This window comes from Kryptolebias marmoratus, linkage group LG10 (genome assembly GCF_001649575.2).
Source record: "Kryptolebias marmoratus isolate JLee-2015 linkage group LG10, ASM164957v2, whole genome shotgun sequence".
Taxonomy (NCBI): domain Eukaryota; kingdom Metazoa; phylum Chordata; class Actinopteri; order Cyprinodontiformes; family Rivulidae; genus Kryptolebias; species Kryptolebias marmoratus.
The window spans coordinates 9,389,048-9,413,806 of NC_051439.1; the positions used below are offsets into that span (position 1 = coordinate 9,389,048).

The 24,759-nt window shown below is 38.9% G+C and overlaps 1 protein-coding gene across 3 annotated transcripts in view; it reads right to left on the bottom strand.

The window, feature by feature from the left end:
• dph6 (diphthamine biosynthesis 6) overlaps positions 1-24,759 on the bottom strand; it is a 53,867-nt gene that overhangs the window by 17,587 nt on the left and 11,521 nt on the right. For all 3 annotated transcript variants that reach the window (XR_001808472.3, XM_017410894.3, XM_037977973.1), the window contains exons 4-12: positions 22,459-22,532; positions 21,481-21,599; positions 13,853-13,914; positions 13,614-13,708; positions 13,439-13,532; positions 11,518-11,668; positions 10,619-10,744; positions 9,036-9,165; positions 8,716-8,890 (exon numbers count right to left, since the gene is read on the bottom strand). Coding sequence is in view for 2 of the 3 variants with exons in the window: in XM_017410894.3 (XP_017266383.1) it covers positions 8,716-8,890; positions 9,036-9,165; positions 10,619-10,744; positions 11,518-11,668; positions 13,439-13,532; positions 13,614-13,708; positions 13,853-13,914; positions 21,481-21,599; positions 22,459-22,532 (1,026 nt within the window). In the remaining variant the exon portion in view is untranslated. The remainder of the gene's footprint in view (positions 1-8,715; positions 8,891-9,035; positions 9,166-10,618; positions 10,745-11,517; positions 11,669-13,438; positions 13,533-13,613; positions 13,709-13,852; positions 13,915-21,480; positions 21,600-22,458; positions 22,533-24,759) is intronic.

The following is a 24,759-nucleotide window of genomic DNA, read 5'->3' on the forward strand; positions in this document are numbered from 1 at the left end:
ATGACCTGCCCGTAGGACATGACAAGCCCCTCCATGCATCGCTCTATCAAGCCGAATCTTTCCAGGACAATGCAAATTATGACAAATTCCATCATCCTGCATTATGCGCTTTCCTGCTAATCTCCCTAATTCGAGAGAATCGGGGAGGGTCTCGCTGTTTCCGCTGAGGGGCATGTTGTCTGACTGAATGATGCTGAAACTGCAACCCTCATCTCCCCCGTTCTGTCTCCCTTCCCAGCTGTGACCATCTCGTCTCTTCTGTCTTTTTGCATTTTTCTATTTTTTTTTTTTTTGTGAGGCTCTCTCAAAGTCCAGCTGGTAAGAAAAGCACCAGATTAACCTGGATGCAAATAAACACACATAGGTGCAACTGCTAATTCTGGTGAAATCATATAAGTTTGCATGTGATACATGCAGGATGGCACTACTATTATTCTGCATGAGACATTTTGGATGTTCGTAACTTATTACCAATATTTAGCTGCTGCTTTAATGCGATGAGTCATTTGTGCCCACAACTAGAAGACACTGGGATAGAGACACACATGCACACTCAATCGTTTCTACCTTATTGATGCTCTATGCTTGTAACGGACAGAACATGGGGTTCAATATTCACAAATAAAAAATGAATAACACACAAAAAAAAGGATGACAAAATGACAGAAATATGGAATGGAAAATAAAGGTAAGGAAACAACACGGAGTTCCTCTTCTTCTCAACAGATGGCAGTATGGTTGCATTAAAAAAGCACACAGAACATCAGGAATACTTTTAAGCTGCTAAAATCGACAGGCAGGCGAGACGGTGTCAAGAGTCTACTTAGATTTTCTTTTTTCTCTTTAGAAATTTCAGCACACTCCTATAATCAACCTAGAAATTTCTTTAAGGAAAGGCAAGGATATTACAAAGGAAAATTACATAAAAAACAATAAAATCAGATTTACCTGACAATTTAGGGTTTATCTCACAAAATATAAAGTTATAGTGTTTATTTTTCTGTTTTTATTTCAACTATGAATACAGACAACCTCAGCGTGATTAAAAGCATTTATAGAAAAATAAAAATGAAAAAACAACAAAAAAAGCAGATTATATTTATGTTCATAAAAATAGTTTTGGTAAATATATATATATTTAAAAATCTCTCACTGTAGTGACCTAAAAAATGTTCTTCAAATGTTCTGAATCTCACAAGGAAAATGCAGCAAATATTACCATTTGTGTCCATGCACTGCATCTAATTCAATAAATTTTGACATGTAGTAAATATTATATAGTTCATATCCTATGACTGAACTCTTACCATGAACATGTCTTTATTACATTGGCACCACCGGTGGGACTAGAAATACCCCTACATTATGAACCTATATCGATAATAAATTTGTATTTCAAGTAAACATGCTGACATATCCAAAGACAACAAAAATATGTTGCTGTAGATTATTAATCTCCACCAGATTTCTCCGCAACAAAGCATGTTTTAATAACAGCATCTGAAACCTGAATGACCTGAGTTAAAACTTAATACTCTGAAGAATTGTTTCATGTGAAATTTATGATGAAGCAGGAGGCTGAAAATCAATGAGACATCAACACTAACCCTCTCTTGAGTCATTTGTAGTGCAGCTAAAAAATAAAATAGCTTAATAAATAATGACAAGGTGGAAATTGTATCATTATGTTATATGTGGAGGTCTTAACTTTCACCCAGTGATGGCTCCTTTAGATGTAAGCAACTTGTACAATCGCAGAGGCGTAATTACAAAAGTCATTTTAACTACAGCAAAGTGCCGAGCAGAAGAGACACTGGGTAAAATAAACTTCCACATCTGGGCTGGTCGCAGTTATAAACTTTCATTTTAAGAGTAACATCTGCCAAGTTTTCTCTTAATCACAATTGTGCTTAAAAATATTCTAAAACTCATGAAGACATTGTACTTGATTTTGGCTAAACATTTAATTGTCCTTATATTTAAATCATTCAAGTTCAGATTTTTAACAGATATTGTTTTGGATAAAAGATGATTAGTAAGATATATTGAACAGCAGATAGGTATTATTGCTTGCATATTATTATATCTAAATTTGTCACACATGAAATTTCAAAAGACACCTCTTCCAGGTCCTTCCTATCTATGTGTTTGTGTGTGTGTGTGTCAACTGTGTGTGTGCAGGCCCTGTCAGCTATGCCCTCTCGTCACGGCAGGGGGAAGAAACACACCCGGGCATCTCTGAATATAGTGGCTAGTTACCATAGTAATGGGATGGTCATACATCTTTCCTCTCTCAGACAGTGATGGGAGTGGACAGGACACGCTGCTATGCTTTTTATCTATGCATCTGGTATTCAGTTATTTCATCCTGCAAATAAAAAGCCACCTCTCCTTTTACTGGATTCAAGTATCGGGGTGAAATGGGAAGTAAATAGTTGGATATGGGGTAATAATTCACACATGGGACTACAAATAATTGATGTGTTTTGACTGAGTGTTTGTGATTGCAATTGTAATAGCGCGAGTGTCTCGGCAGATGTCTGCAGTGGTGGGATCTTTACATGATGCTTTTCAGATGCTTTCTTGATGTCTCTGAACCGTTCACCCTCCCACTGCTCATCAGTGGTGACAAAGTGAGAAGCAAACAAGAATGCTCTCATGTACGCACATACACACTAATGTAGCATGCAGTTCCCTCAAATTAAAAATCAGCGTCTATCATTTATCAAATGTAATTATATTCAAACACTTTAACAGATGACAATAATGTTTTGGTACATTCCCCAAATAAACACAAAATAATAACATTATGCCCTTTACCAAGACTGTACATATTTGTGAATTAGCAAAGCTTCTTAGGGGACACTTGGTCCTGCAAAGATCATCGCAGAAATAAACTTCTGTCTACATTTACACACAATGTCCAAGTACTATGATGTGTATTTCCTCATGTTTGTTTTTGCCTTATGTGTGGAAAAAAAAAGAGGCACGATAGCTACCCTGTCCCAACTTCCAATGGCTTGTTGACATGAACTGAGGCAGTCAGGCACCAATAATACATGAAGAGCTGTTCAAAGACAATTAGGATCAGTTGTCATAGGCCCGGGCCCATTAATGAGTGGGAGTGTGGCAGGGGCCAAGGCAGAAGCACAGCACAGGCAAATGCGACCGCCTGAGAGCCGATGCACTCTGACAGATCCAGTCCTTCCCCTGTCCTCGCCTGGTACAAGCCGATACCAGCCTGCGCCCACGTGGAGCTGCAGCAGCAGCAGCAGCACAGGATACTGTAGTGAAAGACACCAATGTCTCATGAAAATGATGACCGCCAAGGCAGGTCAGCCTCCACCCCGTCACAGTGGGTAAGCAAGGGAAGACGGGGGCCTGGGAGGACAGCGCTGGAAGTAACATAATTACCCTTGTTGCTGTCTACCACTTTCCATAAAACTGCCCCCTCATCAGATTAAAAAGGTGGTGTGATCTGACCTCTCGCATATACGTGTCTGAATTTAGAGACACAAGCCCCCATCCCCCGTCCGGCAGCTCAGCACCAAGCTGAAGCGAAGCCCATGTGTCAAAACAAATATATTTCTTAGGATGTGGAGATTTATAAGAAGTGGAGGGGGAAAGAAGTCCTGTTCTTGTTGTTGCTTTCTGGCATAATAGTAAAAGTATCATAAACATATACTTGGAGATAATGTGTATTTTGCTTGTGCCTGTCATTTGAATATGTTATGCATTTCCTATTAGTCATGAGTGTATTACAGTGACTCACCCATGACTCATTGTAACGATCACAACAGCTCACCTTGTCACATAGAGCCTACCACAAAGAGCACACAGGTGTATGTGTGTGTCCACATGTGTCCCTGCAAGACTTTGCCTCAGGGCTAACAGCAGACGTGTCTCTGTGTTCAGGTCTTACTGGGTTTGATCAGCACGTTTCCTATTTGCCCAATTCAAGTGAAGACAGTTGACCCTGGTGTTTGGGAACAAGCCTACATAGGTGCTGTGCAGAGATAGGAACTGAATCAATGCTCTCTGTGGAAAGGCTCTGAGGTGAGGCTCGACTGTCAGTCAAAATCCTCTCCGACTCTCTCCCCAGACAAAAGGTTCAACTCGCTGCACACAACTCAGGCATTCAAGCAAAGAAACAACGAGCCCATTCTGCTTGTGCCTTCAGTGAAATGAAAAGGAAAACAAATCTGTGTTAACATCCTCTGCTGCAAATAGGAGCAAGTAACTACACGTGCCGAGGAATACCACAGCTCTGAGTAGCCTTCAATCGCATAACTTCTCAAACCGCGAAGCCTTCAAGACCTCATTTTTCATCAACTCAATTACTCGACAACTGTTCTCCTCGTGAACCCACCCCTTCCTCCCTGCCTCGTCTCCCCTCCTCCCTAGTTGGAAGTGATCATTTGTTCTTTTATTAAACTTGATAACATCCCTTGCATTGTCTGAGCGTGCATGCTGGAGAGCCGCCCCTACTGTTCTAGCCTCCAGCGTTTCATATTATTAGTGCATTATTTCACGCATGCCCTCCTGTTTTATCAAGCGCTTTTGAAGTAATGTTAATAGACTAGAAAATTGAGACATTTATGAAGTATGGGCCATGTTTATGAAAAAATCCATAACGCATGACAAGGGAGAGGTGAGATAAAAGCAGGGTTTTAATAGATTATGGCAAACAGGGGAGAGGCATCAGATGCTGACAGGCACCTCCTCAGAGACGCCTCATATTTTATGGGATTAATTTTGTTGTACTAGAAATGAAGTTAAATGTCCTAATTAATCTGTTCGTGCTGCATGAATACCTCCCCGAACGCAGATGCATGCACACGCACTGTTTTTTAGCTAATTACTCTTCTGTGATAATTGAGGTAGATGTAGTCTCTGGATGTGAGCTGAGGAAGTTTGGAGTTTAAAAGGCAGGACGGTTGTTTGATGAGTGGGTGGTGGAGGAAAGTGTTGCTGTGTTTTTCTTTCTTTTTTTTTTTAAAGCTGACTTTTTTGCAGCAAAGAAACATTCTGAGTGAGAAAAAAATCCCATTAAAGTAAAGCAATAACTTAGATTTCTGCTATTCATCACACTTTTTGTGTTTAGACTTCTAGCTGAAAATGTATAACTACATCAGCAAAAATTCTCTTAAAACAGAGATGAATAATGATCAGTTGAAGCATGTAGGTAACTCTGGATGGTTTTTTTTTTTACACAATCTTTCCTGTCAACATGGGTGGCCAGACACCTCACTAACTCAGTCTGACCTCTTAATTTCAATTCAAAAGGGCCAGACAAAGTTCAATCCATTGTTTTTAGACATTTAGACTCCTGTAAGAAGATTATTCAAATTCTACCACCCGCCTCGATAACACACAGTATTTGATGCTAATAGGCAGCGTCAGATCCACTTCGCTCCTGATGCCTCACAGTCCACTTTGACAATTTTCAAAATCCAATGCAAATCCTATCGCTGGTGTGTGCAAGACAATCTCCCTCAATATTGACTGTCACTCACAATTAGGGGATCGAGGCGAAGGGGTCGGTACTCACTCGCAACCCGAGGCTGATGCAGGCAGCTCCCTAAACACACCCCACAGAATGTGATCAGTGAGTATAATTTCCCCGGCAAATATCCCAGGGGTGAGCCACTTGCCTTAACAGGAAAGAGGAGATGTTTAACAACCATTCAGCTGATAGTCCTTCTATTCAGATCTGCTTTAGCTACTGTGTTAGCCTCTGTAAATGTGCCTCCAAAGGGAATGTGACCAAATAGGCAGCATTAATTTGAATAGACATGAGGGGGGAGAGACCCCTGTTGCTAACTCCAGATGATTGACCAATTTAGTGTATCTTCTAAGGCATTGATGTAATCTTTTGTTATCAGTTCAAACATATTTCAGCTAGAAAAGAAAAAAAGTGGAATACTGAGAGTTGGAAAATGAAGCTATTTTGTAATTGTGAGGGCACTTTGTTTAAAATCTTCAAACAGAAAATGCATCAAAAAACACTTTTCTTTTAAAAGTGTGCCATTGTAATGCTATAATTTGTTTTGAGATCCTGCGACAAATGTGAATGCCTAAAAACATAATTTGTTGACTGTGAAATAAAAAAGTTATATTGCTTACATTTTAATTAGACTATGTAAATATTATCTAAAACAAATGACAGGCAAATTCACATTAAATTCTTGATAAATAAGACCGCAAAACAAAACAATTAGTGTCAAAAAATAATTTCACATGAACAAATAATTAGACATAATTATGCTGCAATTCTTATTATGGAGCAGCCTCTAAACATGTGTCAATCAGGCCAAAAAAGTAACATGACAAAGCATAAAACAAAGCATAAATTAAATTAAATAACAGTCTTTTTCTCTGTAGCTTGGGGCTTTAAACTAAACCGATGCAGGATTATATATCAACATACAATACATCAAGAGCCCCCCAGCTTTGACATTAAAAAGGTTAACTAATTCTCTGAATCAAGTCAGATCTGAATCTGTCATCTTGCCAGAACAAGTCGACATTCAGTCAGCTTGCCATTTCCGAGAGCTGACGCTGAGAGACGTGACAAGCCAAGCAGACAGATGAATAGATGGATGGAGTTTGAAGGTCCAGCATCCATCACATGCCAGTCCGATAAGCAGTTCCTCTATGCTTCCACCGGCGGCAGCCCTACATGTGGAAACCTACAGCCATTATGTTCTGTAAGGCCATTTTCTGTCACTGGCCATGTGCTGACTCTCAAATCATTGGACACAGATGAATAAACTAGCCCAATGTAACTGGACAATAAACACTGTGCTCATAGCCCTCCTTAACTGAACTAACTAATCTAATGGTAAGCATTTCTAATTTCTACCTGGCTGACAAACAATAAAGAAAACTATTAACCAGAACTCTTCAACAATGGAACTCTAAGTTTAATTTAAAGTCTGGCTCATTGCTCCAAAGTCATCATCTCAAAAGCACCAGTGCTGAACAGAACTCAGTACACTTTCGGGACCTGGAATTGTTCCTTTGGTAAATTTAAAACCATCTTCAATTTACTAATTATTTTCAACAATGCTGTTTCGTCTCAGACAACAGTTTTTTTCTCTCACTGTGATTGCCTGAGCCCTCGTCTCTATGGTGTCACACAGCAACAGTCACCAAGGAAAACTGTCATTAAGATGGAGACAACACGGCAGTGTTGAGAGGTGGCGGAGGGGGGTCTGCATGCTTTCTCACAGCAAGGGGGTAATTGTATCAATATGTAAAAACTCTCTAGCTGCGCTGAAGAGTTGTTAATACATTTTTGATCAAATTAAGCCATTGTTGCGTGGAGGAGGAGGAGACGCATTGAGAGACTACACAAGGGTCGTGTGAAGTGCCATGCAAGCAAACTCGCTTCATTGTTTTCTCAAATTGCTATGAATATGAACAATAATGAGAGGACTACGAAATTAGACTTTTTTTTCAGAGGCAACATCACTAACATACAGCTGACTTTAATTTCATGTCTCGATGAGGCTTCATTGAGGAAATCAAACACGGTTGCCGACTGAAAGCAAACTCCAGTCTGCAGGTTACATTTCAAGAATCCAAACTGAACATCAGTGACACACTGCTGAGATATGCCGTCAAGCTCCGAGCAAACGGCTAATCCACACATGTTCTCACTCATAGACGGATTTGGCTGAAGGATCAAGGACAGCGTGGAGGAGATGGACACTATCCTTGTTGACAGTACCTTGACAAGTGTAATCCTATATAATACACACTGGGTAAACACAACACCAAGCCAACCGTGCAACCACGGCCCACACTTCCTCTGCTCTGCCTTTGAATTCGACATTCTTTCAAGGTTTAAAACAATGCGAAAAACGTTCAAGACGGTGCTTTACAAACAAGTGCAAAAGTAGATACACAACTATAAAATGGATGCATATTTGCATGGAAAAACAAAAACCAGTCATGAGAATAATCGGTTACCTAAAACAACAATCAAATGCATATACACACACATTCATCAACGATTGGGACACATCTACAAGATATTTTCATGTGACAAAAAAGGATACACAACAACGCATGTACGCTGTTGCTTACCATACTGAAGCAAAACATAAAAATCAGACGCAAGTGGGATTATATGGCAGGATAAATGAATGATCAAAATATCATGTACCCATTTTTCCTTTTGATTTATCATTTTCTTACTTAAAACTTTCTTTGTAAAGAAAATATCATATATTTATTAATGCATTTTTCCTGACATTTTCTCTTGCTTTGCAGCTGTGTGAAAGCTGCTGATGTCTGGTCCAAAGTTCTTTGTTCCTGACTTTAAAACCAAGTATGATAATATGTGTATAGGAATAACAAACAATTACAATAAAAATGATTATGAAATGTAAATAATTATATATCCCTATCAACGTTATTCTTAAAAAGGATAGCAAGGCTAAAATGATCAAAGGTGAATAACTAATCAATCAATTAGAAGGGAATTTATATAATGCTCCAGGCTCACAAATTTGACGGTAAATGGACTTTTTATGTTTTGTTAGAAAATAATTGCAACCACAAAACAGCAAATAATTAAAGCTGGGCTAAATGGAAGCCCTTCATAAAATATTACAATTACTTAAGCAAATGCTTTCCTTTGTTGCCAGCAAATTAAATCTGTCAGCATGGCTACCTGTTTCCCTGTTGGAGGTTTGTGAGCCTTACCCTGAGGGCCTGGCTGTACGGCCCTATGTTAGCCGGGGCCCAGTGGGACAGGCTCTGGACATGCAGGGCTTCCTTCTGGTGGAAGCAGCCTTCCTCCGGGGGCTCAATCCAGTCATGGAGCAGACAGTCCATTTGCAGCAGCTGACCGACAGGGAGAGGTGCCTGGACACAAACCCTGCGTGAATACAAGATGAAACTCTCAGAAATGCTGCACTGACACCAACTCAAACGTAGACTGAAAATAAACAAGAGAAAGTAAACGCAAGTTTGAACAGAATGAAGAAAAACACGAGTAGACTCGTGAATGTTTGCACCTTTACCTGGCTGGAGGGTTTGTATCAAAGTGTTTCTTGTATACTGCATTGAGAGCAGCAAAGTCGTCCATGTTCCTCACATACAGATGAACCAATATGATATTTTCCAGCTTCCAAGCTCTGTTGTCCAACTCATCTGGAGACAGGTCGCACATTATAAACAACAAACTACAATAACATATCTTTACTATAGCTGAAAAAAATATTCCATAAAACACGGGCAAAAAAACTAATATATATTACATATATTAAAGTTGACATTAAGTTGTACAAACCAGCAAAATGGGCAGGCCTGAGACCAAATAAAAAATGTCCACTGTATATTTACGTGTAAAAAAGCAGATTTGGTTAACTTTAACAAACTATAGATTAATTTCTTTTTTTATTAAAAATGTAAATTGCGCCCATTCCCACTGCATTTCTTCTGTTTGCAGGTAAACAAATGGTAAAGTCAAGCATTTGCACTCAGGGTAACAAAAACAGCAACTAATGTGTTATTTTAGTTGAGCTAAACCAACAAAGCTTACAGCTGTGCCACACCTACATAATACAGTAATCATCCAACTCTAGTCATCTAAATGTTATCACCATTTAAAAAGTAGATTGTATGACACTAAAATCTACTGCTTTAAAGTGCTACTTGTGCCTCCCCTTTATAAAAAGCAGTCTAACACAGTTTTGTAGGCCTTAGATGCAAACACAAGCACAAGTGCTTAAAGCAAAGCCTTTTTCCCTACTATCATCTGAAAGAGCTTCAAGTTTGTTTTTCCTTTGCCAACACTAACGTCTCCCACTACTTCGCCCTCATACAAAGAGGTTGTTTATTAAATATTAACTTGTTTAATATTGTCTCTGCACCGTGAAGGCTGTTCAGCCAAGCACCGCCATAAACATTAAATATGCTTTTCATCTTTTGCTCTTCTATCTCCATCAAAAAGAGAAAGAGAAAAAAAAAGAGATGCACTTTTAAAGTTCTGCAGGGCAGAATGATAACCCGTCCAACATGGCTGCACTGTGCGTGTGTGTATGCCTGTGTATGTGTGAGTTTGAAAAAAGCTTGGTTTTGAGTTAATTTGAAATGCTTGTCCTTGTATGGTGGCCAGCTTGCTATCTTATTCTTTTGACAGAGTTTTGACACACAGGGTTTGTCTGCAGAGTTGACAAGCACTTCTGAGGAAGAAATGAGTTCTAAAGCTCTCAGTGTGTGTACAGATAGCGCAGAAATGCTTTTGTTCGCATTTCTGCGGCAACCACGAGACAAAGAAATTTAAACAAGTTATTTTTTAATAAGTTGTTAAAGTAAAAAGTATGGGACAACTTAAATTACCTCTCAAAAAAGTAATTAAAAACATGTGGTTTTAGTTATATTAGATAGGATTTTAAAAAATTGACTGAACTCAGTCATAGCTTAGTATACTTGTGTGATTTTCGATTGTTTTTTTCAATGATTTTTTTCAGTGGACAAAAATGTTTTTTCAGTTCCCCACATATTTTTTACTAAATTTCAAGATACATAAATTTACATCATGCAAACAATATTTAAACATTGTTCTTCAAGAAAATATTACATGTTTATTCTTGGTTTTTACTTTGGAGCTGTGTGAAAGCTGCCGATGTCTGCTCTTTAATTCCAGTTTCTTGACTTTTAAGTCCATTAATGCCTGAGATCCACTGGTAGCCTCTGGAACTTCTTTTTGAACAGGATGGAGAGTTTACTGCGGAAAAACAAAAAGATTGGCAAGTTATGATTTCCACAAGCTTTCGAAGTAGATCATCATCATGTATCATGTACCATGTATAGTGTATCGCGTTATATACCTCAATTATTATGTGTCATGTAACATTTATATGCGTCATGTTCATGTATAATGTATTAAGTATTTTGTGTCATGGATTTTGTGTTGTATATACTGTATCATACAATATACTGTATATCTATGTATATTGTGTATCATATGCATTATATGTCATGCAACATATATCATGTATCAGATTTTTGTCTTGTGTAATGTATTGTATATTGTGTATCATATACTATGTGTTATATACCATGTATTATTTGTCATGTATTATATATTATATATTGTATTGTGTCACATATCATGTACTATGTATTTTGTGTCATGTATTCTGGATCATGTGTCGTGAATCATGTTTCATGCTTGGTAAAAACTTTCAAAATATTAAAAAATAAGTACGTATTTCTTCTGTTCTATAGCCAAGACATATCTTGTTTAAAATCTAAGGCATGCATATGTGGTTTATGACAGTAGCAAAATTAATTCAGAGACTGTCACAAATACACTCCTTAAATGACAGCTCTTGTCAAACAGTCATTCACAAACAGCAGCATTATGATGCTGGCCACATACGACACAGATCCAGAGAGCACAAACCACACAAAGATATCATCTGACACACACAGACATAAATACACACTCATGCATGCATGTCTGCATGTGCGAGTCTCACAACAAATGAATCTCACCGTGGCCCCGCTGACAACTAAGGTCACAGTTTGATGTAAATTCGTGCTGGTTGTCTTCGGCTTGATCAGCATATTCCACCTCTTCAGTCATCTTGTCAATGGCGCTCTGGCAAGGACAACTACCATGGGGCAGAGCTCTCGCCACCACATCCTGCAATGAAGCGCCACAGGGAATTCATCAGGCCAAATGCCCACCAAAGAGCACAGAGCCTTTTGCAAAGACAGACAAAACGCTGTATAATTAGCCAACCTTTTTCAACTAAGTAGGCTGAGTGTGTGTGTGTGTCATTCTTACATGACAAGGACCCAGACACACATAACTTCAAGGTGAATGAATATGAAACAACATGCTAACATATTCGTGGTTCAGGCGAATAGGGAGTGGTGTTTTCTGATACTGTAGATTCAATCATCCTGCCTGTCAGTCAAAACTCCTGACGAGATGGGTGAAACACATTTTTGGATTTTACAATTTTTTTTCTTCACTCGTTTACTTGTACTTTGCCTCGGCTCCCTGCTACATCTTTAAATAACAAATCATTACCATTCTCTAAGGCATACATATTACCTGCCAAATCTTGCTGGGGTGTCAAGCGTTTAAATACATATTTCATATTTCCTCAATGCTCCCCTCGCACTGCCCGAGACTCATTCACCCCCCTCGTCTCCTGTCAGCCGCATTAGGCCATATGATAATCAAATTAATTATACTCCAGCCTCTCTCTCCTGGCCAGCATGAAAAATAGCTTGACTAGCATTAATGGAGGGCAAATGATGGTGGTCCATCCCCACCCCCTGAGCTCGGTGCCGTTTCCTCTAGTGCTGGTGTCACCGCGGATCTGTCACCCTGACGAGAAAAGCTTCGGAAGGCTGAACCAGGGCAGGTTCTCCCCTGGTTGTGTCCCCCCCTTCCCTCCTCCTTCCTTTCTCCCATTCTTGCAAGGTCTGGTTTTCCCTGCTCTTCTCCCAGCAACCTAGGGGGGGCTGCGGGAGCATGCAATGTCTGCGTGATGGGGGTGGTAGAGAAAATACATAGCTCAAGGGGCTGAGGCTGCAGGGTCGCAGTTGTTGTGGGATGGGGGTATGTTTCCTGTCCATAACAGTCCCATCCCCCATCTAACATGCAGATGTACAGTACATACATAAAGCAGTGCATAAATACAAAAGCACATGTTCATATTATTCCATGATGTGCAAAGAAATATATGCATAAATCACACACTCTGCCTGCCTTAAATCTGTGTTCATTCCTTGATGGAACCTTTACCACAACTACAGAAAACAAGTAGCACCTAGGAAATGGAATGGTTAGTAGGATTAAAGAATCTGAAACAGAGTAATTAAAATCACAATAAGGCATCTGTATTCACTAAAGTTTTCTTCCAATAATTTGGGGATTCTCAACTTGTACTGCAGGTCGAACAGAAATGTTTATCATTCTTGTAACTTGTGAGGTCTTATTCAGCCTCCAGTTTGCCAAAAGCCAATTCCCGCTCCTTCCCTGCAACCCTTGGTTGTGACCTCGCAGCCATCTACCTGAATGCAAAGCGCCTTAATGTGGGCAGACATGTTTATTAAGCTGGGCCTAGTTTCAGGCTGCAGCGAATATTGCAGATGTCAAACTAGGCCACGTGGGGCTAGAGGACCAAGAGGGAGAGATTAAAGGAAAGACTGAGAGCAAGACTGTGTGTGAGTGAGTTGGGGAGGCCTTCTGGAGCTGAACTCTACCCTACAGAGTGGAGTTTCTCCTCCGTTCGACAAAGTTATCAGACACCCAGGGGTTGCGTTCTTGTATTTTTTTGCCTTGAGAGCAGTTTTAAAGTAATCATTCTGAAAGCAGGTCAAACTTTAGCTTGCAAAATTATTGAAAAGCACTGATCTTATTTGTGAACCAAGGTATACCAATAAAAGATTGACTCACGCTGTGTTTGTTCTCTGTGTGCATTTTCGTGAAGCGCAAGTAGCCAACTGGAGCAAAAGCATCTGCTGAGTGGATCACTGTCTCAGCTGCATCACTGCCCAAATGGAAAAAAATCCTGATATTTTTGAAAAAAAATATGCTGGAAAGAAATGTAACAATATAAACGTTTACTCACATAACAATTTTCTTTTTGAAGAGAGGACAATCAAGGGTGAAAGTTTCATATTCACCTCCTTCACCACATATATGGACTCCATACTTGTTGGAGAGCTGCTCAGTGAAAACAAAACATTTGAATTCATGTAGTTGTATAAAAATGTTAGGCTAAATTAAATGTTATTACGTCATGGTAATCCTCAAATTTATAAAAGTACTAAAGTCAATATTTAAATAGGGTATCTACAAGTGTATGACCTGTTTCAGATGGGGTTCCATATCAGCAAGGGATTTCCCTAAGTGCTTTTCTGGATCCAGGCCTGGCATCCGTGTGGAAAACACACAAGAACATACACAAAACAACACAAATAGAGAGAAACACACAAACAAATGCCATAGCACCACAGAGACAAATGTGTGGAGAAAGAGAGAGAAAGAGGGGGAAAAAAAAAGGTCTGATCAGAAACAGAACAGTGATTGAAGATGACAGGCAGGGAGGTTTACGGGCAGTCGCACAAACACTCTCATAAACCTGCACCCTGGTTCTATTTGTTTGACTTTGCAAGTAGTGTACACAGATCTCTTTGGGTAAGGGCAACAATTTTCAATTGCTGGCCACAGACTCCCCCAACACACCCTTGCCTGCCAACCCCCCCACACACACATCTCGTTCTCTTTGAGAACATAAACTCTGGAAAGAGATCTTGTTTATTTGTCTTTTTCCTCCCCTTCCCTTGAAACGGTGTATGGAAGTGACTCACAGGCATGGGAGAGAAAAGGAGAAGGGGAAGAGAAGGGTGGTGTGGTGCCACACTCCAAAAATACAGGCTCACTGGCCCCCACTCCTCAGACAATACAACAAAAATAGGCCAACCAAAGAAGACGTCCCCATCTAAAAAGGGGAAGTCTTTCTTTTAAAAGAAATCTAAATCAAAAATCTCTTGGCTCAAAGAAAGATTAGCACATTGATCAGTCTAATTTAGGGATTATGTACAAAGTATTAGGAGGAATGAAAAACCAAGTTAAACAGTCAACGCTTTACTAAGCTTGTTGAGCATTGGATGTTCTTTCTCATTTGCAAAAGTAAGTCCTTATAATGTCTTCTGGACGGTTGTGTTTGAGGCTATCATACTGAACTCTCTCTCATCCTGTCACTCCTTTCAGCCAGAAAGTGCAGCCTTCGATTTCCAACTGCACATTCTTCACCGCTACAATAAAAAACAAAGCCCAGAGTAGCAGGTGTTCTCTACGGAGAATAGAACAATAAAAAACATAACAGGACATAAATGTAAAATGCAAGATTTGAGGAAATTCCAAAAGATGTATTGTAGTTTTGTAGTTATTTGCTCTTGCCACCATAAAAAAAGCTGATTGTTTTCCAACGCAAGGGCAAAGATGTTGAAGCCAAACAAGTGCACTTTGTTGTTTATTCAAAAAAGTTAACCCAATTCTTCAACATTTTCAATTTACTGTTCTGTAGCTGTGGATTAAGTGATTGACATAATCATTAACAAGTAGGTGATGACCTATACTGAGTGATGTACAGTTGTGACAGTGATGCCATCGCAACAAAAAAAATAGTTGCTGAATTGGTCTATTAATTTCCCTGAAAATCCAGCATAGCTCCTCCACTCGAGGAGATCACATGGCCCTGTCCGTTGGCACGATCATGTGTTTAATTAGATGAATAAAGTTAATCATAATGTGAGAATCTCTCTTCTCTCATGGCCTGACAACCTCAAAGGTTAATGTGTCATCTTCAGGCTCCCATGGGGAGCAATGGATGGGAGATGAGAGAAAATGGAGAGGAGATGTGAAGGAGGGATGTCGCATCCCATTCCGCGTTCATTTTAATCCCAGCTGTGTCTCTCCTCCAGGTCCCTGTGGTCCAGCGCTACGGGGGTAAAGACGCAGGGGAAAAAAAGAGGGTAGACAGGGTGCGGAAAGACGGAATGAGCAGACCCTTATTCTCTTCCCAGGGGATCTGTAGTCTTAATTAGTGTGAGAATATCTAATCTCAACATCCTCTCATCTTAACCCTGCCACAAAGGTAATAAGGAGGGTGAAAAAAAGTATTAAAATTCAATCTAATTAAAATATCCTCTTTAATTAGTCATGCCTTTTAACAAATTTTAAAAATCGGCCCCAAGTTGCTGTGGATGTGCAATGTTTTTTAATATGTTCATTAACTTCCCAGATCCTTAATTATATATGACACATGATTTGATATTTTAAATGACGGAAGGGGATGACAGAAGTAAGTGACAATATGATACAAAGACGGCATTATTGTGGAACTTTTTCTCCAAAGGCCACTTAGCACTTGTATGAGTGTTTTTTAATTGATGTTCCATACTGAATTAAGGTTAGTTGAACCATTTGTACCTAAGGATAGCATGCACTTGTACAATATATGCTTTGCAAAGTCTTTAAGTAGCCACAGTTGTGAGCCTTTAGCGATCTAACACCACTCATTTACATGATCTTCACATCTCTGTCTCCTCTAAACCTGTTTTACAACTTGACCTAAACCCAATTACCTAACCTCATTATGCCACATTAAACCCAAATAAGCCCACTAGAAGCTGCCATTAGTCTGCCACCGGAGACAGTAAGACCACACTTTGGAGAGACACGAGCTTCCCTAAGAGAGACTGAGAGGAATGATTCTATTTTAAAGGGGCTTTTTACCTCATATTATCCTATAAAACACCAATTAAATTCAGTGAACTTTAAAACCAGGGATTCCCATAATGAGAAAATGCATTTTTTAGAAGCACTGTCGGCATTTAGGAGGTTGATATTAAGGAGGAAGATAAAGTTAACCAGAAAACCAAGGCGATCAAGCTCATTTTGGTACTGCAGAGAGAGAAAAAAGGTACAAAGAGGTGAAGTGAATAACATTTATCCTTTCATTGCAATGCAACATTCTGTCAGGAAATTTAGAGTTTGACATTAAAATGAACGTTTCATTGGTATCAATAAGCCACCTAAGTACCACTGCAGACTAAACACACACCTCCTTGGCATCTCAAATGGTCAATGTGCCCCAGCTCACCACAAAAGCTGCAGCAAGGCCTCTAGTAGGACCACAACAAAGAATGCCAAGAATTCACTAAACTTTCAACTCTCTGGGTCTTACTGCACAGCTGTAGGAAATGCACAACTCCATGTCCTGTACAGCCCAAAGAATCCAATATCAGTGTTCATGTGCCATAAATTGTATGATATCACTAGAGGTCCATTATTTATGTGCCAAAAAGTCAGAGTTGTTTTGGCAGCAGAACGTTGCATTGCAATGAAAGGACATGGTTTTATTGTCATGACTGAGTTACGTAACAAAAGGAGTTTACTAAATGGATAAAACATTCAATCTGTTTTTCTGCAAAAATTGCTTCTCAGAACAAAGTTTTCTAACAAAAACAAAAAACTTTTCTTTACTCAACAAATTCCACTCAAAAGAAAAGGCTTCTCTCACTTCTTCTAGTACTCAAACACAATTATCTCCAGACTATTATCTTGCTTCATTTCTTTTTAGCAACCATGATTGGTCTTTTACCCCTTGAAGACGTTGGTTTTTGTAAACCGACAGCATCGGGTTACCTATTTAATTGAAACTGCTTGTGATTTTGCTTACAGAGCCTAATGCCAAATTAAAAGCGGGGAGATTCTAGATAGCATCTAAACTGAGCTGAGCACAGTATTACGGATATCTGCAGGCTGTCTTAAGATCTGGTGTGCCAGCTGACAGCTCTGCTTTAATCCCTGCCTTCAGAGAGAAAAGGCTGAGAAAATTGGATTCATGATATGTAACATTTTAGCCTTTAAAAGGATGAAATAAGCATCTCCTCCCTCATAGGTGAGCCGCATCGGCCTTTAAACAATGCCCTAAAAGACCTCTGCCAAAACAATGGCTGCTCACTATCACCTAATCTTTGCAAGACAGACAGAGGAATACAGAAGGGAAATAAGAAGGAAGGGGAGGTAAGTGGCATGGTATAACGGACGATACGATTAAGGCTATATGTGAAATTTGTCAAGCTCTTATCTGAAATTCAGTTTCTGTGAGTAGTATAATGGGCAGCATGAATTGCAGTCACATCAAAATGTAATCTTATTTTTAGAAAAACAAATCACTAAAAAAGGGGTAATAACAAGCTTGTAAAAAGTGGTCAGCGTAAAACCTATAAAATTTACAAATGAAACTTGCATTCCTTGAAGAAATGCATGTTAGCCAGAGCTTTGCGTGCCAAAGTTGTGAATAAAGATCTTTGCTCTTGGACGATGTCATGGCAATGCCTCTCAAAATGTTTTTAGTTCAAAATCTGTAAAACTGACCGAGTTATAATCCTCTTTGTCTTTGCAGAAGCTAATTAATATTGTCTTTCTTCTCAGCTGCTCCCTTCTGTAAGGGTCGCCATAGCAAGTGAACTTGCATGACAGATTTGTTAATAGTTTTATGCTGGTTGCCCTTGAACACGGCTTGATTACTTTTTGGGAGTTTCATTAAAATTCACCTAAAGCTTTATAAGGTATTTTGCTAACAGCAGAAAAACAAACATACCTTTTATGGTGGCTGGAAATATATTTATTTAGTTTTTTTTTTTCCCATTTTGGGACATTATATCTACAATCTAAAGTGTAGTTTAACAATTTACAAAGAAAATCAAAAGTGGCCCACAGTTTCCCACAGTTTAGTCTCAATTATGTCATATGAAAAACAGTCTAAAGAGTTACACAAAAATACCTTCACTTAATGACATTAGACAGGAAACAAATGGAAATGTTTTTATGTACATGACAATAAAAGGAATACAATAAATTAGCATCTGTTTTGCATTAGTTTTCTGGTTAATAAAACAAAAGTAGGATCTATATTTTTGCCTTTTTGAAAGGAAGTCAGTTGTTTTATATTATTTTATTCACCTTTTGCAACTTTCTAAACTTACTAAAAGCAGTAGCACTTGACTGTAAGCAATAAGCCAAACATGTCAGTAGTCATGATAGTTATCGAAGAATTATATACTTTGGCATTTTTAAATACCTACATTTTTGTTTATGTTATGATACTGTGGTGTAAAAAAGAATTGAATAAAGTATAGCATAAGTTTAACTTACAAAAAAAGAAATGTTCTAGGTTGTGGAACAGCTTACTTATTTCTAGGTACATATCTTATCTTGTGTTTTACTGGAGATTTATTAAATTATTTACTGAAAAACACAAATATCACAAAAATAAAGTCATCTAATCTAATCAAGGAATCTTCTGTTTTTGTATAAAACAAATAACAAATTTAAAAAAAATCTATGACTAAATCAGCTGTTCTTAGTGAAAACATTCTAATAAATTTTCTTTAATATCTTTGATCATTAATTGTCCTTTGAGAATGAGTAAAATTCATTTTTGGTAGCTCAAAGGCTATATTCATGTGAAGGGTAAAAGTTCATCCAGACAGACTCTAATTTTCACACATGCCAATTATCCTTGGAGCTCAGGACCAATTAACTGCTGAACCTGTGCCCCGAAACATACCTGCACTAATCAATCAATTACCTAATTACATATATATTTAATATTAGCTTTGGAAATGCCAATTAGTGAGGTTAACTTAAGAAATAATGCATTTTAAAGAGATACTTCCACAACAATACAAAACATTTCTCTTTAATTACAAACATCTTCTGACATTCATTTGCCTAAACTTAAGGTGGTTGAACTTATTTATTACCTTTGTTAGATTTGGCATCGTAGAAAACATGTTTTAAAATTGTTTTTCTTTTTTTTCTTTTGTCCCTGCCATCTGCACACATAAGATGCCTCATTACTTTGAGGATCACTTGGATAGCTGTCTTTTTGTTAAAGGGATAAAGCAAGAAAGGAAGAAAAAAGTGCTAATGAAAACTTTTCTTAGTGTTTTAAAGGGAATAATAAAGGAAAATAATCTCAAATAACATTAATGAGAAAATAGACAGATAGACAGATAGACAGATAGATAGATAGACAGATAGATAGATAGATAGATAGATAGATAGATAGATAGATAGATAGATAGATAGATAGATAGATAGATAGATAGATAGATAGATAGATAAAAGACATTTCAGACTGCTACAGAATGTCATAAGATGTTGCGGTTCGATGTTGCAGAATTATCCTTTGCCATGTGAAAAGTTGTTTTTTTTCTTTTCTTGGGGTCTGCAAAAGTAAATCCCTCAAACTCTTATTTCTGCTCTGCCACACACAAGCCAAAGCCCACCAGGTACGCTTTTCTGTCACCCAATCTCCCCTAAACAGCACACCTCACTGCTCAGACCTGCTCCCACCAAAGCTGCAATTATAAGTGCTGCCTAAAATGCCCCGAGCGCTTTTGCCTCGCTCCCCCCCCTTCAATCCTCTCCTTTCTAATTACTACTGCCCTGGGACAGGTGAGAAGTCAGCGCTGATACGATCTGCTCTTTTTACTTGTAGCCAAAACACACACGTACACCTACTCACACAAACATCTACAGTGCCGAGGCCAAGATACACACTTAAAGGCACCCGAGGTGATCTTCCATTCTAATTATAATCTTTCAAAAAATGTTGGAATTTGCTTTTGGACAAAGTTGTGTTTAGATTAGAAAGCCTGGTAGGGGAACAGGGTTAGAGGGTGACTGAAGCTTTTAAAAAAAAAATCAGAAGGATATATTGGTAATATGATTGATCAATTATTGTTAATTGCAAGGTTAGATCTTCTAGTGCTGTACATGTAATAAAGACTTAGAAAATAGTAATTTTGGTAAGTAAATAACAACAATAATTGAAGAGCAAAAAATAATCTTGAAGACATGGATTCTGACATCACTCCACATCTGATGGGCACCTTACATGTTGTATTATTTATTATCAAAATGAGCTTTATCAAAGCCATAAAAAAAAGAAATGGCTGCAGCGACTTAAGCACCAAAGATAAATGGTGTAGCAAGTGCATTCCATAAGGCGTCATTTGAGCAGTGTTGAAAGATATGTTAAATATCCCGAACACGTTACTCAGCTCTGTGGGTCATCAGTCAGCCGTGGCCCCCTTTTCAACTGATTGCTTCCAAAGGTGACAACAAGCACTTAACAGCACGCAAACAGTGTGTATGTAATGATTCATCTCTGTGAGTAGATAAGAAAAGAACCATTTGTAGTCATAATTATCATTTATCACTGCCACAGTCAAAAAGGATCCAAACTGCACTGTCGAAGCAGATACAGACAGGGATCTTAGCATCATGTACCTGAAACAGGAAAAGAGATTTTTTTTCTATCTCCCCTGTTTTACTGTAATCTAATCTTCCTGTCTTCAGGCCAAAAAAAAAAGCATGTGACACCACATTAACCTCTCTCATCAGTGCTGAAGCAGTTGCAAACTGTGAATAAGAGATACCATATTTTAATCTTCACATCACGGGCCATGTACTCAGAGCTATGCATATGCAAAGAATGCAGCGTTTCTGACATACGAGTCGATTATTGGCAGGCTGCATTGCAATGTGCAACCTCCCAATATCACAGTGTAATCCCAATTCCCCCACATCTCCTCCCTATGCACTTCTTATCTTTTCATATTGTTTTCTGCTTCAATACATTTGCCGCTGGCGCAAGTCTTAACATCACTGCTAAAGCACAGATTAATGATCAGAGTTTTACTCTGCTCCTCTCTCCTTTTGAGTTACAGCACTTGTTTTCACAGCTATCTTTCACCTATCCAAATTCCGTTCTTTTGATCCTGATATACAACCTGACCAACATGGTACCTTGAGAGGAAGTCAAAAAAGGGAAAGAGTAGACTAGAACTGAGGTAACATCAGACTGCGCACTTTCTAGCTAAGAAACAAAGAGAAGAGAGAACCTCACTAACCAAAGGCGGCGACTTTGATGAGGATAGCACGTAGGTTAGATGATATCATCTCAGACAGGAGTGACTCTTGGTCTCGACGCCACAGGTAGGCCAAGGGCTGCAAACCAAGCCGCATACACCTATCGAGCAGGTGAAAGCGATGCAGAGAGGTTAATATTCAATATTTTACAACATTGGAACAATTTCAAAACATCTTCAAAACTTGGCCAAAGCTTGAGTAATTTCTCCATTTAAAGGTAACACTGTTATCTTGGTAAGCCCACAGCATCTTCAATCTGCCATCGGAGCCAACAGCTTCATTCAAGAAGAGAATAAATATTAAAAAATTTAATCTAAGCAGTGGCTTTTCTTTCAAAGACAGTCATGTGAAATACAAGTATATACTGTAGGTAACTGGAGCCAAGCTGTTAACAAATGCCTACTCTACACAAAATGGTTCAGATGTGTCTGTGTATGTTTGTCTTTAGAAGACGTGGATAATAGTTTAACAGTAACTAAATTTATTATTTGTTAATAAATGGAGTGTTTAAAAAGTGCTGCATTGTGTGTATTTTAAGATATGTTAGAACAAAACAGGAGAAACAAAAACAAGTGTGAAAGACTTGGAGCAGTAAATCAGAAAAATGAAAAAGAAAAAAAGAAAACAGCAAATGAAACTTTTTACAAAATCAAAACAATGCTACAACTATCAGTTTCAACCCTTTTCTCTTTTGCTCCATAAAAAAAAACACAACCACACCATAAAATCAAAGCTAGTCTAAATAAAGTGGGATAAACAAAACAAAATGTGTGTATATGTGCATGTGTTTAAACAAAACTCAGTCCAAGTTTAGAACACACAGTGAGGTAAAGACAACAGAGGATGTACTCTTTTCCTTCAGTGGACCACAGAGTGTGCGTCACTTGAGGCCTGTTTGCAGCAAATTCGTGTGCACTTTAGACACAAAGTGTGCTCTGAATTCTGAGTGTTTGACTTACACATTTTCCACACGGATCCTCTGGTAATCGGACAGGATGGCCCCTACAGACACTGCCTCGACACCCTCCTTTTCCTGTAAGGACAAAAAGACAGGGGAAACTTTGTTTTTGCCTTATTTATTACAGCATAAACAACATGCGCTGTAAAAACACTGTTATGTCAAAGTCTCTCAGTATGACTGGTTTCTCAACTTGTACCCATGGTATTGTATGAACAATACCATACAAATCCATGAAACCACACACATCGGAAAGGAAGACAGAGAAAACAGATTCCTGACAGCTCGCGCCTTTCATTGGACCTCAATCCTGTGGGGATGTTTACACTCTGGTCCCATCAAGGCCTCTCTGGTCCAGCCCATATCCCCTGGAGGCTTGCACACATGCCTCTCAAAGTGAATGTGTGTGTTTATGCTCCATTTGTGTGTTACTAGAGGCAGAAGAACTGCCAAAGGTGGTTTCTGCACCTTCTCAAAAGTCTGGAGATTATCTGGCCACAGCTCCTGTCTTCAGCACGCCCAACCAAAAGATGGAGTCACAGTGACAATCCAAAGTATAATCCGAACTTTCAGTCTGTGTCATGCATCTTTAATAATGCTAAAGGCCGATCTAATTGCTTTTCACATTATATTTATTTTTCAAAAACAGTGGGACAACACATTTGAGAGTTACTGATACAGCCCTGAGATGCATCCAATCTACTTACACAAAATATGCTTGATCCGAAGTGACACACACACACAAAATCAAACAGGAGCTCCATGCTGATGAAACTACATACATGCTCTTAAATGCCTCTGTCCCCATCTCCACACCCCTCTTCCTCACACACACACACACCTGCAGATTCATTAGAACATTACATGGGCTGTAATTAGAATGAGAGGCAAGGGTAGGAGCAGTGGAGGGATGCCCGAGTCTCCAGTAAATTACCTTGTAGCCATTATCAATTTCCCTGGCTACTGGTCCTTAAGATAACCCCCCGCCCCTCCCTCTCCCTGTGGTCCCTTCCTGCAATTTTTCTCTGCCTGATAAACATGCTGATTAAAGTGAACACGGTGTAAACCTTTGATACTTTCCTAAATGAAATCCATGCCCTGCCTCAGGCCTGATGCTGAGCTGAAACGCACTGCACCTCGTGCACACAAACACACATAGGCGTCCCAGCTAATCAGATAAAGGATGTGCTCTATGTGTGTGTGTGTGAGGGAGTGTGTGTGGCAGTATGTGTGAGCTGCCTTTACTGTGCAGCAGAGGATGAGAGGTATAAATCTAAACACATCCAAACAAGCCCAGTCAGAAATTACCTCTTTGACCCAAGTTAACCACAAAGGTGTCTTAAGAAGGGATTTTCCTCAAGTTTTAATATCTCTCCAGTGTGTCAGAGAGTGAAACATACATTAGAGCCAATTCCATTGCTCAGTGACAGTAATTAAGTCAGACTGATAACATTTCAGTCTAGCATAGAGCGAAAGGGGGCTGCAGGCAGTGTCATGTAATTTGAGGTAAGCCTCGAGGAAAACACTCTATTCTAATACAATGATAACCTTTTCTCTAAATGCAACTGTCACTCTCTAAAGAGGCAAATTAAGAGGTAAAGAGTTGAATAAGGACAGACAGAGAGAAAGTGGCAAAGATTTACAAATTAGAGAGTTGAAGGAGTGTGCAACATCAACACCAATTTAGTCCCTTGGCTTTATACTTGGCAGGACCTGACAGGAGTATCAGAGCATCAGAGCAACAACAAATAACATCTTCTTTGTGTGTTTTAGTTTTTCTGTCTCCCTCTTTCTCCTTCCTCTCAAGCGGCAGACTCTTGTAGGTACTTGGACCTCTAAAGTTGAACTTGTCTAATTAAATGGCTCATCTTTTTTTCTGGCTCTCATTACATCTTATCACACGAGCTTATACCCCCACATAGTCTACTCAACACTAATGATAATATTAGATAAATACCTCATCTTCCCTTTATTTGCAATGGAGATTCTTGCTGCTAGAGCATTTGGAAGTAGCTTTGGAAAATGACTATTTTTGGATGTGGCTATGCGTTTTTTGTCATCATTATAGCTACCAACAGTAGACATGCAAGAATGAGGGGGCAGCTACTGCTGCTCGTTTTTTTTTTTTCACATTTAAGTCTCACATTTTTGGGGGGAAAAGGTAGGATAAATTATTTTGAAGATGGAGTACATCTGAATTGATGGATACTTTGGCAATTACTCCATGTGTATTCATACTGCGATAAAAAGAACAGAGTTTAATTTTACAGTGGATGAAAAAATGATGGTTTAAAGTGAAAAT